Source organism: Erpetoichthys calabaricus, chromosome 18 (assembly GCF_900747795.2).
Source record: "Erpetoichthys calabaricus chromosome 18, fErpCal1.3, whole genome shotgun sequence".
Taxonomy (NCBI): Eukaryota; Metazoa; Chordata; class Cladistia; order Polypteriformes; family Polypteridae; genus Erpetoichthys; species Erpetoichthys calabaricus.
In genome coordinates this window covers 53,315,539-53,340,195 of record NC_041411.2, presented here as the reverse complement: position 1 = coordinate 53,340,195, position 24,657 = coordinate 53,315,539, and the positions used below count along the sequence as shown (strand labels likewise).

The 24,657-nt window shown below is 38.9% G+C and overlaps 1 protein-coding gene across 1 annotated transcript in view; it reads left to right on the top strand.

Moving 5' to 3' along the window:
• The window catches only part of foxp1b (forkhead box P1b), a 463,598-nt gene that overhangs the window by 202,160 nt on the left and 236,781 nt on the right, over nucleotides 1–24,657 (top strand). Inside the window, exon 6 of the mRNA XM_051921544.1 lies at nucleotides 7,959–8,046. Coding sequence (XP_051777504.1) covers nucleotides 7,959–8,046 — 88 coding nt within the window. The remainder of the gene's footprint in view (nucleotides 1–7,958; nucleotides 8,047–24,657) is intronic.

The following is a 24,657-nucleotide window of genomic DNA, read 5'->3' as shown; positions in this document are numbered from 1 at the left end:
TTCCATGACCTTGATTGTTAAAAAGGGATTACAGGTATATAGGTGTAACAGATTTTTTGCTGGTAAAAACACCTTAAATGTTGCCAGATTCTGCAGGAAGGTTTTTGTCTTTGTCTTTTTACATGCTATAAGTTTGAACAAGTATTTTTATGTCTTCTGAAGTTGTTTCTGAACTGTGTTTTTTGTTAGTTAGGTGTTATTTGTATCTTTTTTTTTACTTTATGGATGTAATTGGTGTAAAGCATGAAAGTGTGCTTAATGTGAATACATTGAAATGAAGACTATCTCAGTGATGTCCATGATACGTCACTACAATTTATTCCATATATTATATTGTAATTTTGCAAAAAAGAAAGACTGGAATCGAACTTTTTAGAATCAGCATGACAATTTAAGGAAGAAATAATTATTAAATGCTAGTGTACACTTAAACAAAAATGGATTGATTTGATCAGGCAGTTCTGGAAACATTAGAAGTAATATATTTTTATTGTTTTGTTTTTACATTAACATCACCTATAGCCAAAAAGACTTTATTTACTAAAACATCCAGGCAACCCTTAAAAAGAACAATTTTCATTAACAGCTTCCAATAACAACTCAATGCCTGTGATGCATTGTCTGACCCTAAGCAAATTACATATCCTGCATGTGCTTTACTTATAAATTATGCGTTTGCAAGTATAGAATATTACTGAGCTTGTAAAGCAACTTAAGGTGCTATTTATAGTAAATAGGTGATATAAAATAAATATCCATGGGGTTTTCCAGTTCAGTAACTCATCAGTTAATATTTTTCACTATGAGCATCATAAATAGCCAGAGTGCATATGCCAAATACAGTATATATTTTACATAGCACACACAAAATAGTGTAGTAGACAGCATTGATGATGATGAACAAGATTAAGAATCCAGGTTTATATCCAGGATTAGGTGCTTTCTGTACAGAACATGAATACCCATACTCACAATAATCTACTTCTCATATTCAGGTTTCTCCAAAATTCATTGGACAATGATACACGGTTAGATTAATTTTATAGTCTATAGTGTAAATATGTATATTACTGTGTAAGTACCCTTCAATGAACAGGTGTCTTGTCCATAACTTGCACCTTTCTGCTGGGACAACACCCTGCAACACTAAAATGGAAAATACAGTAAATAAAGCACACTAAACATGTACTGTATATCTGTTTGTGTTATGTTGCAAATAATGAATTTTTAAAATTTAAACTAGCAATTCTAATTTTGCTAGTAAGCTTTATAAAATATTTTATTTTAGGTGTAAACAAAGATAATTCATAGGATCTCTTTATGAAATTCTACATATTAATAATTGTTTAGTTTTAAAAGGAACTAAGTGGGCAGCACTAGGGGACATTTAAATATTCCATTTTCTTTTAATTATATGCTTTACCATTCAGTGACATTAGGGAAAATTAACATAATCTACTAAAGGATACAAAGAAGCCCTGCATATTGCCGTTATTTAGAAGAATCAAAAGTTGCCTTCATTTATAGTCAAATCAATTCAAGTCAGACAAGCCAGGTTAAAACATAAAGTCTTAATCTGTTCATGTTTACTGCAGATTATAGTAGACTGTTTCTAAATAGTAAATGTGAATTATGACTTAAGAATTTATTTTTTCCATTTGCTGAAAAAACATGGCTTATGGGGACATCAATTAAAGCACAAATGCCTACACTGGTCACCATTTTTAAATCTTTTCATATTAACTATAGCATGTGTGTACACCTGCAATGTGCAAATATACTTTCTATACGTTAAGCAATCACTCTGCAAAAACTGCACTATATTTGGAAATTTATTGGCCTATCATATAGGATGAATTATCACCACCAATGCTATGGTCAGGTATGGCTAACTTTGATTTGTAGTAAATGACAAAAAGAATATTTTAAAAAGCAAGCACGAATGGCATTTTGCTAAACTGCCAAGCTGAGCACAGAGGCATGCTTAGTGACAGTGACCTACATGGTCACTGAATGTGTGATATAATTTATGATATATATAATATATTGGATCCATTAGCGAGCATAATGAAGTAGTGAAATGAAAGGGTATTTGTGAAATCAGTTCAAACATCCTGCTAGGATTATGATTAAATGATTAATGAAATGCTCCTGCATAAGCATTTTCAAATAGTAATTCATGCGGGGGCTGATAAAAATCCTCCAATCACATTTTCTTCACTTGTGAACCTTATCTCAACCATTTTATATAAATCATGAAATATGCTCTCTGCTGGCAAGCTACTTATTTAGATTAGTTATAAATGTGTAGAAAAAGGGAACATCTTTGCAGCATAAAATAATCACGCATAATTATATTCATAATTCAGGTTTTTTGACAGATTTCATCTTTCTTATTCTTGTTGTCTTTTCCCTTTATTTTGCTTCATTTGATTTTTCCTAATCTTGATGACATAATTAACTGAAAATGCTTAGAAAATAAAGATAAGGTGATTGTGGAATTTGCAATACAGTTATGTTGGTTAAACTCACAAAATCATGCAACTATTGTAACTTTGAATATATACTTACATAAATTTTAGATAAAGATTACCCTGATTAGTATGCCATTTCTTTGCAGATGGTAAATAAATTACATTTTAATTGTTCTACTATGTAATTATTTATTGCAAAACAGAAAATGTAGAATACATTTATTCAGATATTTTTATGGAGAGTGCCATGGTGGTGCAGTGGTTAGCACTGCTGCCTCAAACATTCTGGTTCAAATCCTGACCCCAAGGCATTGTGGTGTGGAGTTTGCTTGCTCTACCCTTGTCTATGTAAGGTTTCTCTCCACATCCTCAAAGATCTGTATGTTTTAGGGTAATTGGTAATTCCAAACTGATTCTGTGAGTATTGTATAAGTGTATGTGTGGTGAAATGGCACCCTATCCAGTACTAGTATCTTGAACCTGATCCTTAATATAAGTATGACATTCAGTTCCATTGATATGCCAATGATCTATAGCAGGGGTCTCCAATCACAGTCCTGAAGGGCCGCAGTGGCTGCAGGTTTTTGTTCTAACCCGGTTGCTTAATTAGAAAGCAATTCTGCCAATAATTTAATTTCATGGCTTGTTAGTGCTTTAACTCTGCTATGTCAGGTCATTCTCATATCCTAGACTTTCTTCCCCTATCTAAGGATATAATCCAAATGATTTGAAGGCTAAAATGGACGAGCAATTCTCAATCATTCACTTTTTTCTCTTTACTTTCCTTCCAAGTATTTAATTAAACCAAATAATGCAAGATAAATACACACTGGCGTAAATGGTAACAAGCCAAATGGAGAAATGCTGGTCTCTTTTGTCATTTGCATGTTATTGCTAATTAGGATCCATTAAAAACTGAATGAATACAGCTGTTTAAGATGAAAATAAGCAATAAGCATTCAAAATCTTAATGAGCAAGACAACTAAAGTGAAGCAGAAGTGTTACTTGAGCAATTAGTGCTTCTTATTAAGCAATTGGGTTGGAGCAAAAACCTGCAGCCACTGCGGCCCTCCAGGACTGTGATTGGAGACCCCTGATCTATAGCTTAACTTAACTTTGGATCATAATAATTCAAGTAGTCTTGCCATTATTCACAACTGTAGTACAGACATAAAGAACTGGATGTCTTTTAATTTCCTTCAACAATAAGTAATTGTCAGAAGCTCCCTAAGTGAACAAACAGAAAATGGCATCTCTCCTTGCCTACAGAAAAGATGTAAACCATGTCCTTACATTTATGATACAGATTGTTTAGTTATACCAGACTGCCAACTAGAACATCGCATAAAGGTATCATTCTCCTGCAGATCATCTAATGTGGTCTACCTAATTCTCTCTATGAAGTGTCCCGACACTTCATTCTATGTGGGAGAAACTGGAAAAACACTCCTTCAAAGAATGAACTTACACAGGTTCCACATTAATCATGACAACAGAGATGTTCCCATAGCAGCTCATTTCAACAGCCATGGACACTGTGAGAGGGACTTTAAAGTCACAGTGCTTATGGGCAGCTTCAGAACACAGCAAGAGAGAAAACTATGGGAAGTTAAACTCATACTAAAATTCAACACCTTACAACATGGTTTAAATAGAGACAAGAGCTTTATGACCAGATATGAGGATTGTTTACATCTCTCGGATTGTCTCAGACAACCTGACTACAACCCACATTGCTTTGAAAAACTCAACAGAAACTTCAAAAGACTATGTTGGACAGTTATCTTTTCAGAAGGTCTTGACTATATATTGCTCTCCTCTAATGCTAAATGAATTTTAGCCTGGAGAGGTCTATTAATTTTTTACATCTAAAATATTTCACTTACAGGTTTTCCAATGCTGTATCTCTCCTAGTGTCTATATAAGCACAGGGAATTCCATTTTCTGTACTACATCTTGTCTGAAGAAGGGGCCTGAGTTGCATATTGTAATCTTTCTAGTTAGTCATTTGCTTAACTTCTCACTAATTTCCTTCAACTAAATTCAGATAAAACATAAGTGCTAATTATGGGTGAATAAAAAAATGCTAATCTGGTTAAAGGTTCCATAGATCTTTTAACTTTAAAACAGTGGCCAGAAGCGTGGCTGTTTTTTTCAAGTATAGGTTAAACTTCGAGTTTCATCTCCAAAAACTAGTTCAGTCTTGTTTTTATCATTTAAGGATTATTGCTATAGTTACACCTATACTGGGCTTCAGGGACACTGAGAAATTAATTCATGCTTTTATTACTTCATGCCTGGATTATTGTAACTCCTTGCTCTCAACTCTTAGCAAAACCTGTCTGTCTAGGCTGACCTAGTGCAAATTGTTGCTGCAAAACTCCTCACCAGGTCTAAGTTCTCTCCTCATATCACCCCATTTTAGTCTCATTATATTGGCTATAAGTTAGTTATAGGATCCAGTTTAATATCCAACTATTAACCTATAAAGCTCTGAATGGCCTGGCTCGAGTATATATTAAATAAATATTTTTTTTTTTTTATCATGCAGGGTACACCTCTTAGATCATCTGACCAATGCTTACTTGTTATTCTATGCACTAGATTGAAAACAAAAGGGGATAGAGCCTTCTCTGTTATGGCCCCCAAACTCTGGAACTGTCTTCCCGTTGGTATCAGAGCATCTAATTCTGTAATGACATTTAAAACTCGATATAAAATCATATTATTTTAGACAGGTGTTTCTTTCTGGTTAGGTTGTTTTTAGATCTTTCTAGTATGTATTTATCTATTTATTTGTTTTATTTATTTATATGATAGCTTTCTAATTTTGTTCTTTTTTATTCAATTTATTTTTAACCCTAATTGTTTTTTATTTTACTTTAATTATTCTTTTCTATGCCCTTTTATTTTGTTATTTTAAAGCACTTTTCCAAGAAAGAGCACCACAGATGCAATGTTTGCTCTGAGGGTGTTGATGGACAAGTATAGAGAAGGCCAGAAGGAGTTGCATTGCATCTTTGTGGACCTGGATAAAGCATATGACAGGGTGCCTCGAGAGGAGCTGTGGTATTGTATGAGGAAGTTGGGAGTGGCAGAGAAGTACGTAAGAGTTGTACAGGATATGTACGAGGGGAGTGTGACCGTGGTGAGGTCTGTGGTAGGATGCATTCAAGGTGGAGGGGGGATTACATCAGGGATCGGCTCTTAGCCCTTTCTTTTTTGCAATGGTGATGGACAGGTTGACAGACGAGAGTAGAGAGGGGTCCCCGTGGACTATGACGTTTGCTGATGACATTGTGATCTGTAGCGATAGTAGGGAGCAGGTTGAGGAGACCCTGGAGAGGTGGAGATATGCCCTAGAGAGGAGAGGAATGAAGGTCAGTAGGAACAAGACAGAATACATGTGTGTAAATGAGGGGGAGGTCAGTGGAATGGTGAGGATGCAAGGAGGTGGATGAGGAGGTGGCAAAGGTGGATGAGTTTAAATACTTAGGATCAACAGTACAGAGTAATGGAGATTGTGGAAGACATGTGAAAAAGAGAGTGCAGGCAGGGTGGAATGGCTGGAGAAGAGTGTCAGGAGTGATTTGTGACAGAAGGATATCAATAAGAGTGAATGGGAAGGTCTACAGGGCTGTAGTGAGACCAGCTATGTTATATGGGTTGGAGACGGTGGCACTGACCAGAAAGCAGGAGACAGAGCTAGAGGTAGCAGAGTTAAAGATGCTAAGATCTGCACTGGGTGTAATGAGGATGGACAGGATTAGAAATAAGTACATTAGATAGAGGATCAGCTCAAGTTGGACGTTTGGGAGACAAAGTCAGAGAGGCGAGATTGCGCTGGTTTGGACATGTGCATAGAAGAAATGCTGAGTATATTGGGAGAAGGATGCTAAGGATAGAGCTGCCAGGCAAGAGAAAAAGAGGAAGGTCTAAGAGAAGGTTTATGGATGTGGTGAGAGAGGACATGACGGTGATGGGTGTAACAGAACAAGATACAGAGGGCAGAAATATATGGAAGAAGATGATCCGCTGTGGTGACCCTTAACGGGAGCAGCCGAAAAAGAAAAAGAAGATTCTAAAGCACTTTGTGCATATTGCTTGAAAAGTGCTCTATAAATAAAGAAGTAAATTAAAAATAAAGGAAATATCAAAGGAACAACTGCAAGACATTTTGAGTCAGGCAGACTTTGACTTTTTTCTAAGAGTGCAGACACCCAATGTTTATCTTTTCTGGGATCAGCACCTCTTGCCAAATTTCCTTAATTTACAAGTAATCTGCTTTTAATCTACTGTGAATTTCCCCTTGGGATTAATAAAGTATCTATCTATCTATCTATCTATCTATCTATCTATCTATCTATCTATCTATCTATCTATCTATCTATCTATCTATCTATCTATCTATCTATCTATCTATCTATCTATTTATCTATCTATCTATCTTTTAATCAGACATCATTTTATTTTCCAATTTTAGCAATCTTTTAAAATCCAAAAAGTACCAAAATTTTGAAGACCCTCTTGATGGCATAGCACTTTTATGCATTCTACACAAATGTATGTGCATTATTATGTATGTATTGTATTCCCTCCACTGAGTCAGTGCCTTAATGTGGTGGAGTGGTTTGCATAATCAGTGATCCCCTGAGTTATGCCATTGGTAGTTGTGTACTCCTAATAGGGTCCACCCATGGTAGCAATGTCAGAGGTGAGGTTGTGACTAAGACTAACTCAACTACCACCCACATCCCACCAAGGGTCCATCCAAAGTGGCCCAATTTCTTGCCGTACCTCGTCATCTTGCACTTGGATTCCCAACAGGAAGTGAAGCGGTGTGACAGAGGATCATGCACCCTCACTACCATAGATATTAACAACTTCTTTGCACCGTCTCTTCCTTCCAATTATTCTGTATAGAGACTCACCAAAGGATTCCCATCTCAAGGTGGACTGAAGAAACGCTTGAAGGACTATTATGCTTCATTCCACATATGCAGCTTTAGTCACTTGCTGGGGATTGAGTGCTTTGGAGACAGACCATAATTGAAGGAGTCCATCATTTCAAACAATAACATACTGATCAACAAGAGGATAGACATCACCATTGAAAACAACCCGCTGTGTCTGGGTGGCAATTCCCTTGCCCATTGTGTCCCTGGGTTTGTCTTTCCTGAATTGGCATGCTCTCCCGCCAGTGTACATACAGGATGGGGGAGTGACAAAGATGGACAAATGGATGGACAGCATCATCATCGTATCAACAGACAGCTTAAACTGTCATATATTACATGACATTATGTTTTGTGTGATTACAGTACAAGTCTCATAAATGTGCACAGCACCAAAAGCCTGTCCAATGGGAACTACTGTTTAGGAGTAAATGTAACTAAATTGAAGTTTTTACAATGACATTTTACTTAAATGAATCATTGTAACATTGTTTGTAATTTTATTGTGCCAATGTAATTTTATTTCAGACATCTTAACAATGAGCATGCTTTGGATGACCGAAGTACAGCACAGTGTCGAGTGCAGATGCAAGTTGTGCAACAGCTAGAATTACAGGTAAGGCACTATGTCACTGGTATGTAAGGTTTTTCAGAGGAGCACTTATACACAAAATGTAAATACTATATCTGTTACTGCAATATAAACTATGGGTTCTATATACTTATACAGTAATTTTATTTTAAGTCTTCAACTGTTTTAAGTCTTGTAAGATTACACTACACAAAAGTCTGCAGACACCCTAAATTGACTGCTAGATTTTGCATGTTCTTATTTGGCTCAGAAAGAAAGAGTAGAAAAATTAACACCGGTACAAAGGATTTGTAAAACTCAAAGAAGTATTTGTTTTAGAATTAATGTTTATGTGAAAATCCAACTATCCATATATCTTCTAAAACAGCATACTTCAGTCCCAGAATTGTGGGGTGCCAGTCTACCAAGCACATGCATATAATGCTTAATATAAGCAGTCTGTAATTAAGTTAACAGGAGAGAGTGTGAGAAAAAAATTTGGAATACCTTGGAGAAAAACACACAATTATGAGGAGAAGGTACACTGTATGACACTGAGAGTGTGCTTACTTAAAGCCAGAACTATAAGTGAGTTCTTCTAACAACTGTGCCACTATAGCACTCTGTTTATTGCAAAACATTTAGTTCATGTTTATACACATATTTAGTTTATGCTTATATACCGTGAAGCCTGTGGCCACACTTCATAATATACAGGTAAAATTCCATTACAACGAATATCTTTACAACAACATTTTCATTACAACGAAATATTTTTATGGTCCCGACAGTTTCCCCATATGACACGAGTCTATAGAAATCTTGTTACTACAAAGTAGATTCAGCAGATACTTCCATTACAACAAAGTGCCCAAAAGACCTTGAAATGCTTGAATAAGTCAGCCACAGAGCAGTTAGTTCTGTGGTCGCAGCTCAGTTGTGCACAACGCTCCCCGGAACAGAAACATTGTAAAAAAAAATGTATTTCTTCGGACTTTCCTCGTACAGTGAAACCTCGGTTCACGACCATAATTCGTTCCAAAACTCTGGTCGTAAACCGATTTGGTCTTGAACCGAAGCAATTTCCCCCATAGGATTGTATGTAAATACAATGAATCCATTCCCCAAATCATACGAACTGTATGTAAATATATTTTTTTTTAAGTTTTTAAGCACAAATATAGTTAACTAGCAAAATACCCGTGCTTAAAGAGGGTATTGTGTTAAAGAGGGTATGTAAACATATATATATACATAAACATATATACATATATATACATATCTACATATACACATATCTACATATACATATATATATATATATATATATATATATACATATATACATATATATATACATATACACATCCACATATATATACATATACACATCCACATATATATACATATATATATACACATATCAACATATATATATATACATATATATATTGTGATAGACGACCGGAGACTCCAGTCGCCACCCCCAGGCCGCTAGGAGGAGCCCTCCGGACAGCATGATGGTGCCCCGAGTTCCAGCAGGGCCTCATGGACTTTGTAGTTTGTATACACAGCCCTGCTGGATACCTTGGGGGCCACCGGGAGTCGCTGTAGGGGGGCTAGTGGGCTCTTATGTGCCCTATAACCCGGGAGTGCGTCAGCATCACGTGACAGGAAGGAACGACGTGCTCCCGGGCTGAAGAAAGGACTGTTTTACCCTGACCCGGAGGGAATAAGGACTTGTGGGCTTGGCCAGGAACCACTTCCGGGTCAGGGGATATAAAAGGACTGTGGGAAAGCCCAGACACTGAGCTGAGCTGGGAGGTAGGGTGGCAAAGTGTCTGGGCGAGGAGGATTGTATTGTGAGAGAGAATTGTTGTGATTTATGAGTGTGGAGTAGAGGGTGCTTTGTGCACAGTATAATTATAAAATAAATAGAATTTATACTTTTACCTCATGTTCAGAGTGGTACCTGAGGGTGTTAGAGGTGGCTCCACGCATCTACTGCGACAATATACACATATCAACATAGATATATACACATACATATACACACATACATACACACACACATACATATATACATATACACATACATACATACACATACATATATATATATATATATATATATATATATACACATACAGACACACATATATACATATACATATTTACAAATCTACATATATATATATATACATATCCATATTTACAAATCTACATATATATATATACATATCTACATATATATATAGACATACATACATATATATATCTATATCTATCTATTATGAGGAGCCGTTCAGGAAAAAAAGATTGGTTCGTAAATATATACATTGGTTCAGTTATATATATCGGTTCGGATACATTGGTTTGAATATATACATTGGTTTTAATACATCCGTTCAGATATATATATCGGTTCACATATATACATTGGTTGGGATACATTGGTTGAGATATATACATCGGTTTGAATACATCCGGTCAAATATATACATTGGTTTAGATACATTGGTTGAGATATATATAAATTGGTTTGCATAGATCCGTTCTGATATATATACATTGGTTGAGATACATCCATTCAGATATATACATTGGTTTGAATACATCCGTTCAAATATATACATTGGTTGAGATATATTTATTGGTTGATATACATTGGTTTATATATATATATGTTGGTTTAAATAGATTGGTTTAGATATATACATCGGTTCAGATACATCCGTTCAAATATATATATTGGTTCAGATAGATCCGTTCAGATATATACATTGGTTGGGATTTATGGGCAGGCACAACTCGGCCACCCATGTTTAGCATCTCTCTTTCACTTCATCATTACTTCAACACCGTTGTAATTATTGTGCATATTTTATACAAGTTGCATATGCCTGTCTGTCGTGTTTTGTTTCGTAAGCCCTCTTGGTTGGGGGTCCTCGATTTCAAAGCACTTTTCTTCTTTTCATTATTTAAAACACTCGCACAGATACCCGCCTCTTTGCCTCGCTCCGTCCCTCCCCGGCTCATTGTACCCACCTCACTCGCTCCCTCTTGTCCCACCCATGACAGATTCTTCTCAAAAGCTGAGTTACCAGAAAGCATTGATCGCAACCGCAGTACTTCCCATTTTTTCACCTCATGAGACGCTGGTTTATCATTGACCGAAAGCCACCCAGTGATATGTGTTATTCCGTATTGCAAGCATTTCATTAAGGGGCGATCTGCTTCAGCAAGGAACTTAGTCCCATTTTCTGAAAGGATGTTATGGAGGAAAACACTGGAGTTGCTCTGTTTCTTTTAAATGTTGATCAGGGATCAAAATGACCAGAATATTTCCGCTTCACAAATAACTGATGTTTAACTGTGTTTATAGTAAAACTGACAATACCACACACAAGCACGTACACGCTCACACACACACTCAAACTCACAAATCGTGGGTCACACATACTACTGATTAAGCGTATCTGTCAATGGCGATTAGTTTTTCACCCCATAAAACTTTAGTTCATCATAGATAGAAAGCAGCGCGGTGATCTCTATTATTCATTATTGGCAGTATTTCATTTAAAGAGGATTCACGTCAAGGAGGAGAAAGGGTCTCTTATTTTGACAGGACTTTTTTTTTTTTTAGGCGTAAGCACTCGCACATGCACGCGCTGACACAAGAAGAGAATAGTAAACTGAACGGATTTATATATATCCGAACCGCTGTATATATATTTGAACTGGTGTATATATATTTAAACCAATGTATATGTAAAATAGCGATTTTCAACCTTTTTCATCTCATGGCACAAATAAGGTAGTAAGTAAAATTCTGCGGCACCCCAAAAATCATTTTTTCCGATCTGACAAAAAAATAGGCATAATATTTGATTGAGTTACAAAAAAAATAATAATAGTAATTACTTAATCTCTTTGCCTCAAAGTGGCTTTTTAAAAAACCTTTTTGATATAATTTACTTATGACAGTTTAAAATAAAAAAGTAGTGCTCAAAATTATAATGCGCCGTGTCTAACAGGAAGAGGTGGCGGTACAGGGGTAAGATTGCCGAGTCGCAGTTAAATGATCACTGGTTTTTGTCCGGGAGCTTCCTTTCTGTTATTTTATTTTATTTATTTATAAATTACTTTGATTAGTAAGAAAGGCACTATAAAAACTTAAGGAATTATAATTATTATTATTATTATTATTATTATACATGTGCACGCGTGATCAAATTCAGCTGCTGCATAGTGGGGTATAAATAGGGACACTATGTGCTCGACAATACCACGTGTTCATTGGAATAACTACATAGCAAGGTGCTCACGCAATACAAACATACTGTGTATATTATTGAAGTAAAGGTTCATGTAAATTGATTATATGAAATAATATTTAGTATACAAATTTTTAAAAAGTTGAGATATGTAAACTGGTTAAAATACACAAAATTATACATGTATTTATTTATAGTTCACATATAGTGTATAGGGGCGGCACGGTGGCGCAGTGGGTAGCGCTGCTGCCTCGCAGTTAGGAGTCCCGGGTCCTCCCTGCGTGGAGTTTGCATGTTCTCGCTGTGTCTGCTTGGGTTTCCAACTGCTACTCCGGTTTCCTCCCACAGTCCAAAGACATGCAGGTTAAGTGCATTGGCGATTCTGAATTGTCCTTGGTGTGAGTGTGTGTATGCTCTGCGGTGGCCTGGGGTTTGTTTCCTGCCTTGCGCGCTGTGTTGGCTGAGATTGGCTCCAGCAGACCTCTGTAACCCTGTAGTTATGATATAGCGGGTTTGATACTGGTTGGATATTGTGTATATATATTATTAAAATAATTATATAAAAATAATATAGAATGGTATCGAATCTGCATAGTAGACTTGTTTTGTTATTCCTCCAAAGAAGTCTTCAATTGGTTTGGTTTAAAAAAATTTTACGGCACACTTGTGAACCGTTGAAAATCGCTAATCTAAGAATATATATTTGAACAGGTGCTCTAAAATATCGGTGCCTCGTAGAATTCAGTGTCCCTTCTCTTAGGTGCACTGAGATGTGATCGTTGCAGAACTCCTCTTGTTCGCGTGCCTTTGCGCGCCGCTTGTCTTTTGTTTTAACGCATGCTCCGTACAAAATGCTGTCATGTCTGTTAGTAAACGTGCATGCGCAGCAATGTCCTGGGGGGTATTTTTCGTACGTCGCTTAAACCATCCGAGATCAGGTGCCTCATCTTGAATGAGTTAATGCCAGTGACACTCATCCAGATAAGTCGGTTTTTCAAACGCAGCTGTGTATTAGATTAGTGTAGCTGGATCTAATCATACGAGATGAATGCGCGCGCCCGCGCTGAGTGAAAAGCCCATATATATTGAGTCTAGAAAACATGATCAGCAAGTCTTTGATAGGCTGCAACAAAATGACGAAAGAACGGGCGCATTTTTTTTCACACACGCGGCGTAAGACCTTTTATTCGAAGGACACGAAGAATTTCAAGATTTAATATACACAAGCGGTAACACTGCAAAAGCAGCCCAGACCAGAAAAGACGGCTGGCAAAAAGTGGCCGAAAAAATTAAACGCTAAGTAGTGTAAATTGTACTTAGTGAATGCAGCGTTTCATTTCCTATGTGTCAGATTAATTATTATTAAATATGTCATAATTCCAGATCAAACGTGAGCACAAGGAGAACATGGGAACAGGTTAAAGTGAAGTACAAGAATATACTTCAAACTGGTAAATATTGGTATATAACTATTTAAAGAATTGTTGACATAAAGAATCATATATAATATAAAAAACATTAATTTTAAAGCTAATAAGGAGGCAGACAAGCAAAAAACAGGTGGAGGTCCACACGGTCCAGACCTAACCCCTGCAGAAGAGTTGGCTCTCCAGCAAAATGCCCATCGCCCTGTTTCTGAGGGCATTCCAGGGGGAAGCTCCTCCTCAGAACCAGTGGCAGGAAGTAGTGGTCACTTCATTTCAGGTAAAGGATGGTCATTGCATATTTGTCCTCCATGTGTGCTATAGGTATGTTCCATATAGCCCTCTTTTTTGTTGGGTCAGTTGCAGGGAATATCATATCCCTTGAACCTGTGTCTGACCAACGAGATATTAACGAAGGTCAAATATTTGATGAAGACACTGTGTCTGATTATTCATCAGGAGGAGAGGTACATTTTCCAAATAATGTTTGATCAAACTCCACTCTGATCAGTTCCATGTGCCCCAATCACATTTGGAAATCCTGGTAATGAGAATGTTAGGCTGATTGTGGGATTCTTCGTGGAACTGTGGGTGTTTTAGCCTGTTTATTACCTACCTGCAATGGCATGAAACGCCTCTTTTATTGTCTGCACACGCAGGTGTCCAGAAAACACAATGAAAACCCGAAGGAAATGTTTCAGAGCCAAACAGACTTTACGAATTGCCTGGCAAACTGCACTTTTCGATAGATGTTCCGCATCGCCTACAGTATATAAAAAAGTGCCGCTTGCAAGAAACCTCAAAGCAATGCCTACTGTCTGTGTGGTTGTGAGAGCCCGACTTCGCCGAGTTTAACTTCGAATATACGGAGCTAATAAATCTTTGAGGTACAATATTCCCCCTCGGCTAAAGCGGTATCTTTCGTACAGAATTTCCTCCGGGGGCAATAAAGGATCTTGCCGATCGCGCAAAACCCTCTTTATATGAAATTCTCTTCGTATAATTTGCGCACCAATATCAATTGGTCGCTCATTCATGAACGGCGAAGCCCTGATTGGATGACTTCTACACCGTCACTGATCACGTGTGTAAACTAATCCTTGTTTACGCAGAACAAACCTGCTCTGAGCAGGTTTGCGGATTTGGATGTGTTGCTATGACAACACTTCCAGCAAGAGTTTCAAAAAACCGACAGATCCAGGATCAGGCCAAATCGTCAACAATTACATCCGGCTAAGCGAGTAATCCACGTACGAAAAATACCCCCCTGATGTCTGCGTTCTAAGGCTGCAGGTATATTTAACGTTATTGACGTTTACCAAGGTGCTCTGTGATTGACGGCGGACAGAAACCTTTGTTAAAATGGTATACAAAAATACCGGTTGTCAGTTGTAGTTTCAGTCGTTTGGCATGTTTACTATATGTTCTGTTACCACAAAATTTTTCAACGGGGGAAACGTAGATAGTAAGATTTAGTAAAATATCAGTAATAATAATACAATTACTTGACACCCAATAACTCTGTACAAAGACATTTAAATGACAAATCGTTAAAATACATGTAGTAATCCACTTTCACGTTATAAGCGATTCCTTTCTGTTAAACACAGGTAGTTTTTCCTAGGAATAAAAAAAATGAAAAAAAAAAAATAATAAAAATAAAAAAATCCAGGAAAAACCTTTGCTGTGGAAGTTAAAGTTCACCTCTGCCATATGAGTGATTAAAATCGCTTATCAAACTTATGCCTCATCCACTGGCTGGGACACTCATTTTCATGACAGGAGCAGAGCATTGGAAATGTATGCTCCCTGACTGCTGTTTACCAAATGAACACTGTTAAAAAATTATGGTAAAATTATGCAAAATTGAATGAAAAAGATTGTAGGTCGTCTTCTTTATTGTTTTCTTCTCCACTATGCCACTGAATCCCATCCACTTGAGGGGACACTCATCTATCCATCCATCCATTATCCAACACGCTATATCCTAACTACAAGGTCACAGGGGTCTGCTGGAGCCAATCCCAGCCAAAACAGGGTGCAAAGTGGTACTAATACTTATTAAATGATTGTGCATTTTGTATACCACTTAGTATCTTGGTGGTGGCACAGGGGTGCAGTGGTGACAGTGCTGCCTCACAGTAAGGAGACAAGCTATGTATAACATCTCGTGCCCGTTCTGATCCCGTCATATTGGTTATTACATTCAAACTGCTCAATTAGTGAAAAGTTAATTCAGTCCATGTGCCTAGTTGTAAACAATTGTAACAATGCCGAAGGCAAACGCTAAAGAACCAATTCCTGATTTGGGTTCTTCATAGAAAAGATCACCTGAATGAGTAGTCAGGACCCCTCAGCTGATATTATCTGGTACGATCTTTTTTATTAAAACATGCAGTACATACTAGGTAAACGCTACATGGTACTAGGAAACACACACACGCCTTCAAATAGGCTTTCAAAAAATACGAGAGCTATGGTATACTTAGGCAGCCAAACATAGAGCCTGCCAAAAAAATGTAAACCAATGTAAATATATCAAACCTAATGTCTTCTGTTTTATGTATTGGATCGGTTAGACCAGTTAAGATATATATATACACTGATTTTTATATATATACAGCGGTTCGGATATATATAAATCCGTTCAGTTTACTATTCTCTTCTTGTGTCAGCGCGTGCATGTGCGAGTGCTTACGCCTAAAAAAAAAAAAGTCCTGTCAAAATAAGAGACCCTTTCTCCTCCTTGACGTGAATCCTCTTTAAATGAAATACTGCCAATAATGAATAATAGAGATCACCGCGCTGCTTTCTATCTATGATGAACTAAAGTTTTATGGGGTGAAAAACTAATCGCCATTGACAGATACGCTTAATCAGTAGTATGTGCGACCCACGATTTGTGAGTTTGAGTGTGTGTGTGAGCGTGTACGTGCTTGTGTGTGGTATTGTCAGTTTTACTATAAACACAGTTAAACATCAGTTATTTGTGAAGCGGAAATATTCTGGTCATTTTGATCCCTGATCAACATTTAAAAGAAACAGAGCAACTCCAGTGTTTTCCTCCATAACATGCTTTCAGAAAATGGGACTAAGTTCCTTGCTGAAGCAGATCGCCCCTTAATGAAATGCTTGCAATACAGAATAACACATATCACCGGGTGGCTTTCGGTCAATGATAAACCAGCGTCTCATGAGGTGAAAAAATGGGAAGTACTGCGGTTGCGATCAATGCTTTCTGGTAACTCAGCTTTTGAGAAGAATCTGTCATGGGTGGGACAAGAGGGAGCGAGTGAGGTGGGTACAATGAGCCGGGGAGGGACGGAGCGAGGCAAAGAGGCGGGTATCTGTGCGAGTGTTTTAAATAATGAAAAGAAGAAAAGTGCTTTGAAATCGAGGACCCCCAACCAAGAGGGCTTACGAAACAAAACGCGACAGACAGGCATATGCAACTTGTATAAAATATGCACAATAATTACAACGGTGTTGAAGTAATGATGAAGTGAAAGAGAGATGCTAAACATGGGTGGCCGAGTTGTGCCTGCCCATAAATCCCAACCAATGTATATATTTGAACGGGTCTATCTGAACCAATATATATATTTGAACGGATGTATCTGAACCGATGTATATATCTAAACCAATCTATTTAAACCAACATATATATATAAACCAATGTATATCAACCAATATATATATCTCAACCAATGTATATATTTGAACGGATGTATTCAAACCAATGTATATATCTGAATGGATGTATCTCAACCAATGTATATATATCAGAACGGATCTATGCAAACCAATTTATATATATCTCAACCAATGTATCTAAACCAATGTATATATTTGACCGGATGTATTCAAACCGATGTATATATCTCAACCAATGTATCCCAACCAATGTATATATGTGAACAGATATATATATCTGAACGGATGTATTAAAACCAATGTATATATTCAAACCAATGTATCCGAACCGATATATATAACTGAACCAATGTATATATTTACGAACCAATCTTTTTTTCCTGAACGGCCCCTCATAATCTATATATATATATATATATATATAGATATATATATATATATATATATATATATATATATATAGATATAGATATATATCTATATATATATATATATATATATATATATATATATATCTAAATCCCCGCGAAGTACTGCTTTTAAATTTTTATTAAGAAGAAAAGAAAACCTTTTTAAATTGAGGGAAAATATACCAATAACAATTTGTTAAGGATTTGTTTTTTTGTGAAGCAGCCTTAACACAGCTTTTCCGCTGTTTTATAAACGAACGCAATATAAGGTCTTCCTTTTTCCTTGCTTCGCCAAGGAAGGAGCCTTTTTATTTAATCCTAGGGTTCTTAGCTTTTTTTTTTTCTTTTTTTACGATTGTTATAGTTCTGTTTGTATACCACGTTGTCAGTTCAGCACTCCGGCTGTAATATGACCAAGCCGTGCAAGCTTACTGTTAAGAATGCAACGTATAGTTGTACAGGAGAAAAGCAATCTTGCCTCAAATCAATGGCAACCTTTTGTAGGTCTATGAAGTTAATTTAAACTTTAGGTTCACACGGTGCTTTCTTTCCGAAGTACCTGCACTCATGAATATGTCTGTATGCGTCAGTCGCTCAAATCCCCGTGCTTCGCACCGGCGAAGTACTGCTTTTAAATTTTTATTAAGAAGAAAAGAAAACCTTTTTAAATTGAGGAAAAATATACCAATAACAATTTGTTAAGGATCTGTTTTTTTGTGAAGCTGCCTTCACACACCCTCTCCGCTGTTTTATAAACGAACGCCATATAAGGTCTTCCTTTTTCCTTGCTTCGCCAATGGAAGCAGCCTTTTTATTTAATCTACGGGTTGTCCACTGTTTTTTTGTTCATTTATTACGATTGTTATAGTTCTGTTTGTATACCACGTTGTCAGTTCAGCACTCTGGTTGTAATATGACCAAGCCGTGCAAGCACACTCTTGAGAATGCAACGTATAGTTGTACAGGAGAAAAGCAATCATGCCTCAAATCAATGGCAACCTTTTGTAGGTCTATGAACTTAATTTAAACTTTAGGTTTACACGGTGCTTTGTTTCCGACGTGCTGCGTTCTACGTGCTGTTAGCTAAGACCCGGCACTTAAAAGTTTCTCGCTACAGCAATTTTTAATCCGTTACAAAGTCATCCAAAGTCTCGTTTATACCTCGTGTCTTCTCATTAAACTTGTATCTCGCGAATATGGTATTGGAAACGGCAGTGGTAGCGTTTCTATATACTTAATTTAAACTTACATTTTACACCGTGCTTTGTTTCCGCAGTATCGAAGTGATCACTCGTGCTGCATTCAGTCAGTTCACGTAAGCAGCTCTCTTGTGCCTTCTCAATTGTGTAATGAATGTTTTCTTCATCTCTCTTTGGGGCTCTTCCTTGTTTTCAGTTCACGTGATTACGTAGGAGGCGTGATGACGCGATACGTGACTCCGCCTCTTCCATTACAGTATATGGACAAAAAAGAGGTTCCAGTTATGACCATTACGCGTAGAATTTCGAAATGAAACCTGCCTAACTTTTGTAAGTAAGCTGTAAGGAATGAGCCTGCCAAATTTCAGCCTTCCACCTAGACGGGAAGTTGGACAATTAGTGATGAGTGAGTCAGTCAGTCAGTCAGTCAGTGAGTGAGTCAGTGAGGGCTTTGCCTTTTATTAGTATAGATTAAACCATAGAATACACAGCATAATAGTAAACTAAATGTAAAAACATTGAATAACACTGAGAAAACCTTGAACAACAGAGAAAACTAACACTTCCAATAGTTCGCGCTATAGCGATACCAACCGCTGGCTAAAAACAGTTTTTTTTAATGAGTTTTAAGCACAGGAAAAAAAATGAACATTTAAAAAAATCCGCAATTTAATAAACCACCAAGAAAAGTAACATTGCAACAATGCACGCTACGAATCGATCGCTGTAAACAGAAGTGAAAACCAAATCAAGCCCAGTGCATTGTTTAACTGCCTTCCTACCTTATGCATCCAGCTCTCTCTCTCGCGCTGCCTGTGAGTGTGTCTCTCTCTCTCTTGCGCTGCCTGTGTGTGCGTCTCTCTCTCTCTTGCGTTGCCTGTGTGTGTGCGTCTCTCTCTCTCTCGCGCGCTGTCTGTGTGTGTGTGTCTCTCTCTCGCACTTCCTGTGTGTATGCGTCTCTCTCTCTCTCGCGTTGCCTGTGTGTGTGCGTCTCTCTCTCGCGCTGCTTGTGTGTGTGTCTCTGTCTCGCGCTGCCTGTGTGTGTGTGTCTCTCTCTCGTTTGTGTCGCGCTCTCTTGCTCTCTCTCTCTTGTTCGCTGCACAGGAAATGCACACAGAGAAACTGAAAGGGAAACTGGCTTGTCCGTATACCGAGTGTGTGGTCGTGAACCGAGGCAAAAGTTTGGCGAACTTTTTGGTCATAAACGTTTTTGTATGTGTACCGAGACGTTCGTGAGCCGAGGTTCCACTGTACTGTTTTTTTTTGTTTTTGCTGTTTTTGTTTTCGGTGGTTTTCAGCGATACCTTTTGCTTAATGCTTGTCAACATTTGAATAACATCCATTGGAATTTAACTCATTGTCACCTGCCACTAACCTGGTCACAACCCTGCCTGACTGCTTTGTCTGTGTATAGCAAAGTGGCAGATCATGCTACAATAAATAACCGTGCTGTTCCTGTTTCAAGCTGAATAAAGCTGGTGTTGCTAAAGTACTGAGACTCAGCCTCGTGTTTTGGGGTGTAAGACAGGGACTTATAGCGCAACCACGATCTTTTAGGATTCGCTGCTGTGGTGCCTCACTGCAGCTCTGTGTGTCTGCTGTTGCCCTGCCCTGGCAGCGGACAAACAATCTTATGCAGACGAGGCAATCGCACTTCAGGACGCACTTCAGCATGTCGTTCCCATTGGTTGGGGAGTGGGGGGATCCCAAAAGGGTTCAGAAACCTTACAATATGAAGAAGAAGAAAAGGATAATTCGGCTTCTGATTGATAACTGTGCTGCCCACAACATGCTTCCGCATTTAGATAATATTCCATTGAATTCATTCCCACCCAATTGCACAGCAGTACTTCAGCCATTGGATTTGGGCATCATTTGCACCCTGAAAGTGTATTATCATAGGGAAATGCTGAGAAAAATTCTCATCAGCATAACTTGTAGGCAGGAGGAGATTAAAATTAACGAGAAGGAAGCTATTGAAATGATTGCAAACGCGTGGACACAAGTTAATGAAAGCTCTATATTGACAAATACAGAATCTCATTACAATTAAATTTTCATTACAACAAAATATTTTTTAGGTCCCTGGCAGTTTGTTGTAACGGAATTGTACCTGTATATTGTCATAAGAACAATCCAAAGACATTGATAAGGTTTGGGGCAGCCACCCGTATATTATGCCCTGGCTGCAAATGGGTAATTTTTTGAGAGTTGTTCACAGTCCAAAACCAAACTGACTTTTGGTTGTTAAAGATGATGGCTTTAAAGGCCGAGACAGGAAGTGATGTCATCGGGACCAGAACCAGAAGTGATGTCGTCTGGACCGGAAGTGACATCATCATAGGCAACAGAACAGAAAGTGATGTCGTTGGGGCCAGACGTGATGTCATCATATGCACCAGGACTGAACGTAACGTAATAATAGGCACCAGAAACAGAAAGTGATGTCATCAATGGTGCGGGAACTGGAACATGTGTGACAATATAAATAAGAGCTGGGGGTCTGATCCCACCCCTAGAGGATACGGACGCTCCTCTAAAAAACACTGAAAGACTACCTTCACATTGCTCCTTTACATGCTGGGCTTACTTGTGGCTGCTCTGTCGCACAATATGCTTCCCGCGCAGTACTTGGCATACTTAAAAGCCTGAACAGCACCTATCGGTTTTTGGATTGTTTGCTTTTCTCTATCTCTCTCTCTCTCTCTCTCTCCCTCTCTCTATCTCTCTCTCTCTCTCAGACATTCTCTGCTCCTGATGCACATTCCTTTGGAGAGAAAGATATGTTTGCATTCTTTTAATTGTGAGATGGAACTGTCATCTCTATCTTGTCAAGAAGTACGTTTAAACTTTTGAAAGAGACAAATGTTCGTTTGCAGTGTTTGAATAAAGTTCCTGCCTCTACAACCTCCTGTGTTTCTGTGCAAATCTGTGACCCAAGCATGAAAAGTGGTACCAGGAGTGGTTGCACAGATGAACGCCGAGGAGTTTCAAATCTCTCAAAATGTCCTACTTCCTTCCGACCCGGAGGATGATCCGGTTGCTGCTCCTCCTGCTAATTCTAAGGATGTGCTGATGAAGATGGGTCCTTCCAATGACCCAGAGATGTTTCTTTTAGCTTTTGAGCATGTGGCGACTTTGATGGGATGGGACAAATGAAACTGGGCTGTTATCATCACCCCTTTTTTGTCTGGGGATGCCTTACTTGCCTTACGGAATGTGCCTCGCGATAAACTCAGTGATTATGATTTCTTGAAGCGGCAGGTTGGTTTACGTAAAACTACGAGTTTTTTGGCTAAAGGTTTTGCACTTCATGATTGGAGACTGAACATGGTCGGTCCCATTCGTGCGCAGATACAAGATTTGATTCATAAAGTTCATTGCTGGTTTGAGGGAAACGAGATGGAGCGCGGTGTGGAAAAAAGTTGTCATGAATATACTGCTGGCAGGGATACCTGCAATTCTCCGAGATGAATTTCTTCGTCATGATGTTGAGTCGTTGACAATCTTAGCCAAACATTTGGAGGGTTCTCAAACTGCTTGGAGAAAAAGCGATGGATTTGCTGCTCCTTATGCTGTTTTTCAGCCTCTGAGGGATCACCCAGGGAATGCTTGTCGCTTTGAACAGAGGTTAGAGCATCAATGAGCTGTAAAACCTAAAAATCAGGTTTCCTCAGGAAGGCCTCCAGGGGATCCAGTTGTTGATGTAGTGCCCACATCTGGGTTGGCAGGAGGCCGTGGACGTCGCCGTGGATATTTCGGCAGTGGAGCTGAACGAAGATGCTTCTGGTGTGATCAACCCAGCCACTTGGCGAGGGAATGTTGCCTATCCCCTGCTCAATCAATGGAAATTTGTCTTGCCAAGGTTTGTTGCTCCCGTGTTCCTTATTCTTCAGATAAAAAGGATGGCTTAATGATCTCAGTGAAGTTGGTGGGCTGCGAGATCTCGGCATTACTGGACTCAGGAAGTGACCTTTGTATTGTCAGACGGGACTGTCTTGACGACAGGTATCTGTGTAACACTGAAACTGTAAACATATGTTGTGTACATGGAGATGTTAAAGACTATCAAACATTGCTTCTTCTTTTAACATATAAGTGTCAGCACTTTAAAGTTTGGTCTGCGAATTCAGACTCCTGCCCCTGGCCCTTGCTGATTGGCAGGAAGAATGCCCTTTTTCCTAGACTCATGACCAAATGTTGGGCGCCTGTCATCGAGCTTAGCGGAGGGGAAGAAGAAGAACTGGTGGCTGTTGGGGAAGATCTCGAGCCCTGATTAGATATTGAACCCGATCTCTCCAGCGAGACCAAGGGAGACACCCCCAATTTCCCAGAGCGGCTGGCTGGCCCATCTACAACTTCTTAGCTTGCAAATGCCTCTGAACACAAACCGAGCACTGGCGAGCAGACGGATTTTGTGCGCTTGCAGCATGCCGATAGCTCATTAGAATATGCATTTAAACAGACTTGCTCTGCTAGTGACTCTTATTACCAAGAACGTGCATCCGGGGGCTTAAAAACCCCGCACTTTCTTGAGAAAGATGGCTGCCTCTTTAGAGTGATATCAGATCATTTAGTGGGGGAATTTATTGAATAGTTAGTTGTACCTGAAGTACATAGGGACATTCTTTTGCAGTTATCCCACTCTCACATCTTGGGTGGGCACCTGGGGGCTGATAAGACTAGAGATTGTTTATCAAAGCGATTTAATTGGCTGAATATGGGGAAAGGTGTTGAGCGATTCTGTACTTCATGTCCTGATTGCCAGATCGTCTCTGCTTATAAACCTCCTCGGTTCCCCTTTCTCCTATGCCTATTTTGGAAGTCCCTTCTTCTCTTCTTCTCCCCAGTACTTCCTGGTGTGGCGGAAGCACTGGGGTCCAGGGTACTTCAGGCAGGGGGACACCCCCTGGCGGTGACCACGGGCCCCTACAGGGTTGGGCTTCCAAGCCCTGTACCCATGGCCCCCAATACAACCAGGGCAGACGCTCCCTCACGGTCTGGAGGAGGAATGAGCCCTCCTCCTGTCTTCCTGGACGTCCCGGACGGGGCTCCACAGTAGTGTGGCAGACAGCCACTGGCTTCATAGTATATAAGTAAACAATAAGAAAACAGAACAAGGCAAATACGTCAGTATTTTTCGGGTATTCTTTTTGCTTAGTTTTTCGGAGCTCTGTCCTATGGCTCAGTTGAATGGGAACTGACTGCCTCTTTCCAGCAGCGGTGGGCTTTAACAGAGGAAGACCGAAAGGTGGGGAGTCAAGTGCCTTCTCTTGGCCCAGGGTGGTATTACCTGCTTCAGATGAGCCCGGAGTGTGATCCAGAGACATGCATGCATGACATTACCTTATATAATAATAGCATGCATGGACTAATGTCCCTGCTGGAATAGGTTCCAGTTCTTTGCCAGTAGAAGGAAAAAGCTGGAAGAAAGGAAGGATGTTCCCTTCTAGACATCAACTTATGCTGGCATTCCTGCCAGGACAGGCTTAGGTACTTTATCTGGCTGGGAGGCCAATATAATGGTAGAATCAAGGGAGTTAACCCGTTCAGATTATTTGCTACCCAGATATGCTAGTTGGTAGCATCCATGTATATGGATTCCCACACAAACAGCCTCAGTCTGTCCCGTGAGATAGCCCTGTTTGGTTCTGTGGGGTCCACCAGGCAGAGCTGCTGGGATTAATAATCC